The 12,696-nt window shown below is 41.0% G+C and overlaps 1 protein-coding gene across 1 annotated transcript in view; it reads left to right on the forward strand.

Moving 5' to 3' along the window:
* Positions 1 to 12,696, forward strand: part of LOC104628233 (multiple epidermal growth factor-like domains protein 11) — a gene marked incomplete at its 5' end in the record, with an annotated part of 188,795 nt that overhangs the window by 111,929 nt on the left and 64,170 nt on the right. The window contains 2 exons of the mRNA XM_010296747.1: positions 3,622 to 3,834; positions 11,528 to 11,702. Coding sequence (XP_010295049.1) covers positions 3,622 to 3,834; positions 11,528 to 11,702 — 388 coding nt within the window. The remainder of the gene's footprint in view (positions 1 to 3,621; positions 3,835 to 11,527; positions 11,703 to 12,696) is intronic.

Here is a 12,696-nt window from a genome sequence, read left to right on the forward strand (position 1 = left end):
ACTGGCTGGAGAAGGTCTGACTTTGTCCCTGCATCCAAGCAAAACCCTTAGGAACGGCTCACCTGCTCCCTCCTGGAACAGGGAAGTAAAATATAGACACTGAAGGGAGAGGCAGAGGAGCAGAGACGCAGGCGTGTGAAGGATGAATGAGAACAGGAGAAAGGTAAACACAGTTCAGAAAGCTTTTCTAGCTGCAGGGTAAAACCGTGTTAGCTTAGAAATTCCCACCCTTCCAACAAGTTCGCAGAAGGCTAAAACATGCTTATCTATCATCAGCCTTTAATCAGCCTTCGATAAGGGAAGTGAAACCTTGGGCCCGCTGTGTTCAGTTGGAGTTCTGCCTCTCACTGGGACTGGGACAGCACGCTGCCCGTAAGGGTTTGTTCTGAACGCATACCCTTACCTTGCTCTTAACTACAGCTAGCTCATGGTAGCTTGCCCATTGATTTCAGCGATGGCAGGAAGGCACAAGGTCTTTAAAAAGTCCAAATTGCTTTCCTTAGTTATGTGTTCATACAGCACGGTCAATGGGACAGATTAGTCAGCACCATTTTAGCTTAAAGTCTATTTTAGTTTCTGGATCTCATGCAACTGTTGCAGTGTTACAGTATAATTGCAAGTATAATAGGAGACTGCTGCTGCACAACAAAATAGTGTTTTCTTTAAAATTTTACAGGGCACTGAAAAAAATTGTCTTAATAATAACTGATGTTGTGAACAACAACAATAAAAACATAAACACGCTTTATCAACTATGCTATTTTTTAATTGCCAGTAAGTACTATATAATACTAGAGTTCATCATCTTGTGCAGAAGATAATGACATATAGTTAGATAAATATTTGTGGAGATGAAACGGTCATAAAGGTCCATGGAAGTGTAATTGCCACACTTTGTTCCCTACCTGTTTTCCAGGAAGCGGCACTGCACTAAATATCTAGTCAATTGGCAAGCACTATTAATAACTCCAGGCAGCTTTGTGCTCTGCTAGAATGACTGGATATGTCATGTAAATGTATGTTTTGCAAACTGGAAAGGAATAATAGCAGAAGCACAGTAAGAAGCTGAGGATGAGGTCTCTCAGAATTCAGTGGCTGACAGGAAAAGTGAACGTACTGTTTTAGCTTTGTTTTCCATATTGCCATTAAACCTAAAGATTGAATCTCAACAGAATAAATACCACATTTGTTATAACGATATGAGCAGACTTACTTACTTTCTTCTTGTTGTGCTTGTACCTGTATCTTTTATCGGCAGAATGGCAATCTCCAGGTTGATGTATTTTGGGTGGCTTTTAATATTTGTCTGTGCTACCTAAATGTGATCACTGTTTCAAAAAGAAGCGGACAGAGAAGCCTAAACAAACCTTACAGCATTATTCCATGAAAAAAACTTATCTAGAAAGACTGTAGGTGTATGTACTAAGTTCATCTGTTAAGCAGGCTGTCTTATGTTTAATATTTTGTGAAATTGCTTCCATTAATTCTACAGGTGACAGCCATATTATCCTATCCCAACCCAAATAATTATAGTACATATTAAAGTTCAGTGGATATTATAATACGAATCTCCCCAGATAGGCAGAAAGCAATGTAAATTAAACAAGAAACATAACTAGGGCTTAGCAGCTCATTTTGTAATTTAATTGAACAATGTATCTGGTTGTTAATGGTGCTATGGACACATTAGATTGATATGTTGCAGAGGAAAGATGTTTAAGTAGAAAGCTAATTCCTGCTGTGATTATTCTTATGTTCCAGAGGAGTCATTATTAGTATTCTTTGTATAAAATTCATTAGCAGTAGCTGCTTGATCTCCAAATAAATAAGTTGGTTAAATTGTTGGTAGAAAAAGGCTAATTATGTAAATGGATTAGGTCGTCAATATTTCATTTCCAGATGCTTTTCTCCCTGCTAGGTAATGCTTCATCTTCTATAAATACAGAACGATATAGTGCACTATTGACTAAGTATTCGTCTCGTCGCGTACGGCATCCTTCTGCTAACTAGCAGAGCCGCGTACAGCAGTGGAGACATAAGGCATCTCAGTACCTTCTGCACTGCATTTCATTTGCTGCAGGTGCTTCAGACCTAACGCTGCCCGTCCTTTGCTGGTTACTTCCTTCGCAGCTGAAGTACCCCGAGAGCAGCAGGACTAGCAGCGGGTACCGCTGTGGTTCTCCGGGCCCTTTCCCTTCCCGGCCTCACGGGTCTCATACGAGCTCCTGAACTTGGATTGTGTGACTAGTAACTGTGCTGATGCTTGCCGCAATTAAATCACGAGCTAGGCATTTTGCTTTGTTCATTTACTTTTAGTAAAACCCGATCATCTGAAGCTGCAAAAGGAATGCTCTTCTCATACACTGACTGTGCTCATTGCAGTTTTGCCTGGCTTGCATCACACATTAATCTTTTATCACTGATCATTATATTAACTCTCACCTGCCAGCTGTGAAATGACCTGCAGAAAGACATTTAACAATTGCCTCTATCCACTGAGTTTACAGTATACACTTTAATCAATGCTCAGGATTAAATTAATGCTGATAGGCAATTTCCAATATCTGGCATCCATGCGATAAGGGAATTGGGCTTCTCTGGACTTATTTTTCTTATTTTATTAACTGAAAAGTCATATCTGTATTTCACGGTGGATCATGTAAACTCTAGTATGGACTCATTGCAGAATTTTGAAACCACTAAATTATGTCAAGCATGGAATCAGTTGCTTTCTTTAGGACATTAGGTGACCTTTTCAAAATAGGAACTATTATGAACACTTAAACTGGTTGTGTAGGACAATGAAACAGACTTTTTGTCAGATTTCATAATATATCCGGTAGGGAAATATTTTAAACAGTGCATGGAAGGTGCAATTTAAAACAGTCTGGGTATAGTGTTTGCAGGTTCCGTTTTTATGTGTATCAAATATTAAAAATGTTGGCAATTTTGGAGAAGATGCTACACTAAGGAGCTTGGAAGCGATTTGCCTTGAGGTTTCATACTACTGAGCATCCCTGGAGTAAGAGATGGAAAGCAAATTTGAGTTTTAGTTACTCAGAACACATACAAAAGAGAAAGGAGTATATTTTCTCCTAGTTGGTATAAAGCTGGTGCAATGACAGCATCGAGGGAAAGTAAAACTATACACTGCTGGGAGAACACTTTACTAAATATTGTTTAATAGACCACATTTCCTTTCAACCTTCGTTACCGCTAAGAGGACCATATGCTTTTAAAGAAGGCACACAATTCTTCTGTAATAAAAAGAAAGCAAACAGATGAGGTTTTTTTATGAAGTACCTTATTCTATACCAGTTTCTTATGGTTGGTGAATGGAATTGTCAAGGTCCAGGAAACAAGAATGCATTTTGTTAGCTAAGGTAATACTAACTAATGCAAATTTTGCAGGATATAATTGGACAGAGATTAATGCACTTTCAGATAACAGCAATTTACATGCCCAAGGTATCACATCACTCCAATGATATCATTTCACAGTTTATTGCTTAAATAAATGGTAATGATTTTGTACTTAATTCATTAACAAAACATTCCTGTGTAAAATTCATAAACAGACTAGACTCTAGCATTTGAGTCTCATCTATTATTTCATTGCAGGTGTCAAGAAGAGTGTCCGATTGGGACGTACGGCTTTCAGTGCACACAACGATGCGACTGCCAAAATGGTGCAAAATGTTACCATGTAAATGGAGCGTGTATGTGTGACCCTGGATTTAAAGGGATTTATTGCCAAGAAAGAATGTGTCCAGAAGGGTTTTATGGGCTCAAATGCAACAAGAGATGTCCTTGCAATATTACTAACACTCTCAGGTATGTACATCATATTATTTCCTAGTGCAGGTCCTGGTCAAATAAAAGCATTGGGAAAAAATTCAATTAACTACACCTACTCCCTTTTTCTCTGTAGTTTTAATTAAGAACACAGACAGTTCCTCTGCATTGCAACCTTTGATTTAAATAACCTCAGGTTTAGAACCATAAGCCTCAGTCCAGACAGCTACTAAGCATGTATCATCTGTTAACTACTTAAACAGTTCTGCTAAAATCTGAAACAATCTGACATATGGCCTTCTCCTGTAACTGCAGTCTTCTAGGCATAAGAACTATCATATGAAGCCCATATGTATGTATAATAGCCCACTGAAGTTTAAAAAATACAGATTTACTCAAATCCGTCATTGTAGCTCTTTTTATGATACGAGTTTTCTTGTTAGATCCATAGACAGCAAGGAGACTTTCAAAATGAAACTTAATTTGCTTCAGTTTATGTCTCATGGCAAATTACCTTGTTGAAAACACTTGAGGCAGATGTATAAATAGACTGGAATCAATATCTCCAAGTCAGTCTATGGAACTGTAAAGAAATCAACGTTGTCAAAGTAGACATCTCTTCTCATGTGTGCCTATTTTTGCTCTTCATTCAGTATGTGTATGTGTGAAATGTTCAGGAAAATAAATATCAGGGAAGTATACTTAAAATGGAATAAGCCTTACTTAAAAGGTCAGGTTTTGATGTTTTATTCCTTTTTGGTTTTTTTAGGATCTGATTCTTGAGGTTCCCATCACTAAGAGCTAGAGCCACAAACAGACTTGAGCACCTAACATGGGATAGGTTGAACTTGCTTTCCCGTTGCAAGCTTGAATAAGTTTTCCAAACCCTGATAAAAGGAAGAATTCAAGACTTTTCCCTATTATCCTATTTGTTACCTTTTGTAACTTGTTGTCTTGTTTACTGACTGCTGGAATTGCTATTTGGAGGTTTCTCACTCCCTCACATGCAGTAAAGGGAGCCTGGACAGCAAAAGCATCCTGGCATGAGCTATTCTGATGGACTAGAATGCCCACGTGTCCTTACCATGCCTGCAAGACGCTGAGCCCCTCAGCTCCCGCTTGATTTCCTCCTTTTTCTGTCATTACTGTTAAGCATTCATAGCCAATTCAGGATTGTGTAGGCTTCAGAGGGAGGTGGGGATAATTGATGCTCAAGCAAATATGCCCTTGATACGGGCATTCTTCAATTTTAAACCAGACAGGTAGGGACCTGACTGTCTTGCTGATGGTGACAAAGCTACCTTGCAATCTTGCAGCCTGCTAAAATATAAACACACTCCTCAATTATGTATGTACGCAATACTACCTAATTTGTGTGCGTGCACACATACACTCTCACACACACACAAACACTTCAGGCAAATCTGTTTGTGTGCTTGAGATAGAGTCTATTTGTCTCAGTCTTGGAAATAAATAGGCGATCTTTCTCGTGAATTCAAGTTCAACTGTGAGTGGTGAGGCTTTGCTTAACTGAAAGTCAGAGCTCACGATGGGTTATTTAAAAGCCTTGTCATTCTGATGGTACGAGTCCTCTACAGAATAGATAGCTCGCTCTAGCTCTACTGGGTTTGACAGCAAGGATCCAAAGTGTTTGACACCTCAAAGGTAGCTCTGTACAACAGGTTTCTATCACTCTTATTATTTTGTGTATCATGAAATCATTGAAAAAAGTAACATCCCTAAGGCATAAGCTGAGCATTATACACAACGGGTTAATGTCGTGTTGTACTGAGGATAGGAGATGCCTCAAGAATTACTGCAGAGTGAGCTAAGGTATAAATTCCTGCATGTACCTGCCAGTGTGCACGGCCTAAACCTGCAGTAAATCCAAGGTAAACTGCTCCTCAGTGGAAGCTGTTCTTCATGTGTACTGGAGGGTGAGAATATGCTCTTGGACAGTAGCTGACATAGTCTGTCTTCACCCCCTCTGCTAGCCTGCAGAAACCTGTTTGTGTGCCCGTTTTCCCAGAAAGGTGTAAATAGAGTGGGAGGACTGCAGGCCACGGGCAAGGCTGAGCGCGGCTGCTGTTTCTCAGCTAACTGCTCAATTCGTTAAGAGTCTTATAAGTGGGAGAAGACTGTGGCTTTGAGGGTGCAAGAGTTCATTCTGGGTTACTCAAAGAACTGGCTGGGGGATGCTCTGGGGGTTTGCCAGAAGACCCTTCCTGAAAGAACCGACTAGCACCATCCAGCTGTGAAGAAAGGCGAGGTCTCAAGTTTGAGAGAGCTCAGAAAGGTGGAGGATCGAACCCTCTCACAGCTCTTTTCTGGGCATGCGTTCATTCTCACACGCCGTGTACCTGCCCTGTGCCTCGTTGCTGTCTGACAAATACACTTCACGCCTTCCCTCCCATCGCTGCTCCCTCAGCCTCACTTGCAGCATCCTCCGCTAAGATGGTATCTCCCTTTCGTTAATAAATGAGTCTAGTCTCTCCATTGATAAAATCTCCCTTTTTCCTACATCTTATCACTGCTGTTATGGAACAAAGAGATATCAGCAAGCTGTAGATCTGTAAACATTCTTTCATTCATCCATGGTATTTCAGCTTTCCACTCTTCAATGAGCTCCTTTGAGTGCTGTCAGCTTCTGAGCCAGGGAGTGTCAGAGTTGATGGAAAATGACCTTCTCCAAAGGCACTCCATATTCGGAACAAATCTTTTTACTGATCGTTTAAGCAGTCCTATACAGCATACTTCTCTTCCAACCCACCTCCTCCCATTCCTCCCCTGAATTTTTATCATTACTGGAACTGTGGTCTTCCAAAGTGATTTGTTTACTGACAGCCATCTATTTTCCCCAGAAGCAGTTTAAGCTGTTGGCTACTTGTTGTGATACCTCAGTGTGTAGGACAATTATATATACACGTGAAAGAAGGTGAGGGAAGCTTGCTTATTTCTGTCAGCGGTTTTCACTCATTTGATTTGATTATTGGAGAGCTGGCTAGAATGGAAAGTTCTGAGGGCTTTGAGGAGCGTGTTGGGGAGAAACATTAAGAAATACACAATTAGCTTTTCTATTTTCATAGATCTATCTATTTTAATGTCTGAAGAGACCAGCGTGATCATCTAGTCTATCCTCTTGCATAGTAATGGCTGAAGAACATCATCCAGTAATTTCTGCATCAAAGCATGCTGAAAGGCACTTTGTGCAGGACTTTTGAATAACCCCGGAATTAGGTAATTTAGAATGTGCTGGTGACTTGGACTGCCCTTCCACAGGGAAGGATACACCTGTAAAAAATTCCCCTGTGCAAAACACCCATGCTGAGACAGTCTACAATAGTCAGAAAGGCATAATCCTGGCTTGCTCTTCTAAAAAACAGAGAGGGAAATGAATAGCTGGAATAGCCTCAGCCAACCCACCCTTCTTGAAGACTGGTATGGAGCCAGCGTGTGGAGCGATATGCCTATAGTAATGTCTTTCCCAGGTCAGAGACATGAGGAGGGAAGGAAGACACCATGACCTCTTAAGCCTTGACACTTTCCTACTGTGCCAAAGTCAAATGAAAGGGGTAGAGGCTCTAATCATTGCCTCAGCACTGAAAAGTTTGGAAGGTCTAAACCCCATGGACCTTACATGAAGTTTTGCCTTGACCTAAGTCAATAATGCACTTGAATGAGAATGGCTTTGAAGATGTGCTGGACTGAAGTAGTGGCCCTACAGTCTCATTGTGGCTGCTTCCTTAAAAGCAAGAGGGCATTTTAGTAAGGGAGACTGGATGTAGTATGGCCACAACAGGTAGAAAATACTGTTAAATGAGGTTTAGGGCTGTTGTTAATTAAGATGAGATGACTGGTGCTAGTGTATAAACAGCAAGTCAGGAAACTCACTGGGAAGAAGTTGTTTTGGCTGAAAGATGTGTGGAGAACAAATTGAGAATTTGGAACAGACTGTGCTGTCTAAAGCATTTCTCTTCCCAATTTGCCTTAAGAAAGTTAAATTACCTGGTTTCCTCAGATTTCCTCAAAATTAGATGCTTAAAAATGTAAAGGTCAAAAATGACTTTCTGTTTTTCAGTTCAGCTAGTAAATTTAAAAAATATCATCTTTCATTGCTGTCAATGTGGCTCAAAAGCCAGAGAGCGTACAGTAGCTTCCGCACTGCAGCAAGAGCCATGGAACAGTTTCCTTCTCATGCCATGTTGTGCACTGTGGACAGCTTCCAGTTTCCACCTCTACTTGGTCTAGTGCCAGAGAAACACTTGCCGGCTTGCACTCACTCTAGGTTTTCTACACTATTCCTTCCTGTTATGCAAGAGAGTTGAAGAAATAAAAGTTGTTAAGATTCAACGCAAAATGCTAATGTATAACACTGCCAAACTCTTTCAAGCGTGTAAGGTTCTCTTCCGTAGCACCACAGCAAGTGGTCGGAAAGCAGATGTTAGCGGCTTTGCCTTCTGGGATCCTTTCAGAAACCCCACATTCTCTTACCCATCCATTCCATCATCCTTCTCCAGAGGAATTTTTTGTGGTTCTTAATTTCAGTTTATTGGTGGCGTGGGGAAGCGTCTTACACATGCTGCACCCTTGCTGGCAAAACATTACACGGACTCACGACCTTGAAAGGTACATTCAGAACAGAAAGGGAGGAATAATACAAATAATTCACATTGCAAGCTGTATTTCCTATTCTTTGCCTTAACACCTTTGCTATTAAGCGCCTCAAACTTTTCAACTTCAATGCAGCTAGCGTTTAGTTCACTGGATAGACTGGATGTACACATGGCTGGCTGGATGATAGACGAGTTTCCTAGCTATAGTTATATGTCTACATACAGAGTTTAGACAAAATGAACTTTTACAGAATACCAATATAGTAAGAGAGAAGCATTCTTAAATCACACATACATGCATACCTACACTATTTCTACATCATGAGCTGCAATATATTTAGTATGTAATGCTGATGACTTCAATTACTGGAATAGTTCATACATACCAGAATAGAAAAAAACAAATAATAATAAAAACTTAGTACTATTTAGTGATATCAGTTGCAGATCTTAAAGGTTTTCCAAAGGAAGAAAGGCAGCATTTTACAGGTGGGAAAGATAAATGCAGAAAGAGCAAAATACATGGCCAAGATTCACCGGCGGGACTGGGAAGAGAACAGCTGTCTTCTGAATTTTGGTTAAGCATCTACATTGCCGCCATCTTCAAGTTAACACTGCACCAGGGCACCTTAATTGCCAAACAAGTGTTTGCGAATCGGGGCATGGTATTCTTTGTATGGGAGACAAGTCTCCTGTGTCCCCTGGCCAGACACAGCCTGCAACCTCATTTCGGACCGAGCTGTGGAGGTGTGGGGTCCCTTTGCTACCGTAACGCTGTGGTATGTGTTAATGTCTGGCTTGCCACAAGCCTTGGAAACTTTTATTCTGCTCTTGTCAAGCAGAAGTTTCCCTTCCGCTGCTGTGTAGCCTTTTCACAGGCTGTTGCTACCTACCCAGAACTATTGTTATTGGTACCGTAACTCTGGAATTTGATGTGGAGGATTTTGTCTAATCCTACAATGCCAGTGCTCTGTACAAGCGAGAGAGAAGTATTTCAAAGCACTGAAGGACTGCAAGCGCTTGGCCTAAGGGAAAAACACAACTCTGATATGCTCAGGCTCATAAGCAAACAGGAGGATTATATGGGTGCAGGGACCCAAACATCTGCATTGGGCTTTTCCTCGCTCGTAGCCTCATGAAAGAGTGGAAAAAGGCGTTAAGGGGACAGAATAGGGTCTCAACCTTCTACCAGACCTTGTTTTAGAGTACAAGCCTCTGTCTCCCACAGACTCTTCTGTTTGGTTCTTGCTTCTTATTTTAGTGCACATTAGGACGATTTTTAGTCCTTAATATACAGCTTGAATCCCATGCAAAAAAGCTGTCCATTTTGACGAAGGAGCCAACCTTGGAGTAGAAATTCTTACTGAGAATAGTATTTTCAATTGAACTGTCATAGACTGATTCAAACTGCCATGGCCATATATTACGTTTGAAAGATTTAATTTAGCCCAACAGATGCAGTTCTCATGGAACCCTATGAAACGTGCAGTAGTAGTGAAAACAGAGAAACAAAAAATCCACTTTAAAATATTTCTTTAATGTTTAGTTTTCTGCTCCTATTAGGTAATGATTAATAGACACGGAGGGGGGAAAAATGAGCTTTTATTATTTTCGTCTGAATGTTAAGAGGTGCTTTGTGAACAACCATAATTTTAGGGACTGCTTTGTCAGAAGAATTTCATGGATGGTAGTTTGTTAAGCTGATGAATTGTTTTAATTAGTCAGTAAAACACTATTTATGATGAAACATATGACACTCACAAAATTTGATCATTCTTAGTCACAACAATATGTGACTAAGCTCTTCTACCAGTAATTGCCAGAAACTTACTTGGAAATTACGTTTTATGAGGTTATCTTGGAAATTAATATATACAATATTAATTTCATAGGTGTAAAGAAACCCATTCAGTCATGTCTGCAATATTAAACTATGGCAATAAATAATCGCAAAGGAAAATAAATAGTTTCTATGAGGCAAAACCCAGGAGACAGGTCCGTAAAGAGGTGCCAGCTTGCAGAACTCTGTTCTTTCTTGTTCTGAGAAGAACAGAGAAAATCTGATTTGTAGCAATATTATCTCTCCCGTGTCTCACCGAGGGCCAGACAGTGTGTTACGGCACAACCTCGCGGTGCAGAGGCCCCAGAGCACCCCGAGCTCTCAGGTGAAGCCTTACGCTCCCAGCGCGCCTCAGACAACGCGGGGTCCTTTTCCAAAGATCGGATTCCCTCTCCATCCCCTGCCCTTCTCTTTTGACCGCCTCATCTCCCCACACCAGACATCCCCCTGCGCTCTCCCTTCCATCCCCCAGAAACCTCCATCTCTTCCAGCCAGGACCAAACACAGCTCCAGCCTTCCCCTCCGCTAGCCCCAGCCCCAGCGTGGCTCTCCTGCTGCGGGAAGTTAGTGCCCAGAGGGAACCAGAAGAGAAAAAGATGAATAAAGATAAACGGTTTCACAGCAGGAGGAACAAGGAGGGAAGTCTTCCACCTGTGAGACGCGAAAGGACCCGGCATTGTCCGGTCTTTTGGGCTTGATTCTCCTTTCTGCTTTTCGCTCAGTGTGGAATTGTCTGAATAGAAACGAAAGCCCGAGGATTAACGCCGGGCAGCAATGCTCATTATTCCACATAAAGCAATAACAGAAAGAGAATACAGTATTTGTGCCACAGGACCCAGGTTTATCCTCACAATTCTCTCGATTGCATTCCTCTGTCCGTTGGGATTTCCTAACCCTGAACACCTTTAACTGGCTGTATTACAGCCGAATAGCACATATATGTCGTACAATAGTATGGCTTAATCCTGACGTGGTTCATGGCAGTAACCCAAGTCACATTGATGTGAGAATGCAAAAGCATAAACTTCAAAGGTTTAAAATCACCAGTGCTGTGGCAGTTCCCAGCTGTTTGGCAGTGGCGTGATATTTAGCACCATATTCCCTATTAATTTCCTGACTTATATGGTTGCTTATGTTCACCATCCTTAACAGTTTTCGGGTTCGTTATGTTCTTAGCGTGACTCTTGCCGGCATTGCATTTGAAACGTTCTCCTGCTCTTTAGGGACCGTATTTTTCTCTCATGACCTCATCTCTTTAATGTTTGTCTGTCTTCATTAGCTGCCATCCGTTGTCTGGAGAATGTAGCTGCAAAGCTGGCTGGGCTGGGCTCTACTGCAACGAAACCTGTCCCGCCGGATACTACGGCGAAGGCTGCCAGCAGACCTGCCCTTGCCAGAACGGCGCAGATTGCGACAGCGTCACAGGGAAGTGTCTGTGTGCGCCGGGATACACGGTAAGGGAGAGCTGTGAATAATGGGGCACTTCGTAAGGTGCCTGCAACAAATCAAAGGGGATTTTAATCTGTTTTCAATTAATATTTGCATAAAAGTGGCCAAATGCAGGTGGCTTTTTTCCTATTTCATTATAAGTCCACAAAATTCTCCTTTGAGCACTGTCAACTTACTACTTCTGGTTATTTGCTTAACATCGGTATTGTAAGTTTATTTGTAAGGATAAAGACATGGTTTCCCATCGTATATTCTAAGTCAAGACGTAACAAAAAAGATGTCAGATTATTGTCTGCCTGGAAGAGCAGAAAAAGAATTCTCATGGCCTTTCAGCATGTTCCTTGTCAGTCACGCTGTGATTTTAATAGATGAGGATCTTTTAAAATGTTACAAATGATAGAGCAATTTATATCTTTTCTGAGCATATATGGCAGGTGTCTTTTACCTGAGCATCAGAAAGAGCTTCAGACATTCTGAGGTAAACAAGCATTACATTTTATAGATGAGATATAAAATGGCTGGAGAAATCAACCAAGATGAAACAACAGAAATTCAGAATTAACGACTGCCAGGTTGCAGCAGAAAATATTAGGACGTGGATCCAGGTGCCCACCTCTGCTACAGCTGGGCATAATGGAACTCTTGTTACTAAGTTCCCTGGTCATCCGTATATGAAGCACCTCTTTACTTCAGGAGCACTCCATGGAAGAGACCTGCAGGCTATATTTCAGAAACAATATTTCCTAAAGAAAAAAAAAATTATTTTCAAGAGAGAATTCCCTCACAACTTGATTAGCAGTTGTCTTTCTGTAATTCGTGTCCTTAATTTTACATGACCTGTCCACACAGGCCTATCTACATGTTTTCCATACTATTATAATAATAATTAGTTATAACTACTAAGTTTACTAGACATCAAGTTTCAGGTTCAAAGATATCTTTAGAGCTTCCACTGACATTTAGCAACCAACTAAAACGTGCAGCCTCCTAGGTGAGTTT

This window comes from Phaethon lepturus, unplaced genomic scaffold (genome assembly GCF_000687285.1).
Source record: "Phaethon lepturus isolate BGI_N335 unplaced genomic scaffold, ASM68728v1 scaffold7591, whole genome shotgun sequence".
Taxonomy (NCBI): Eukaryota; Metazoa; Chordata; class Aves; order Phaethontiformes; family Phaethontidae; genus Phaethon; species Phaethon lepturus.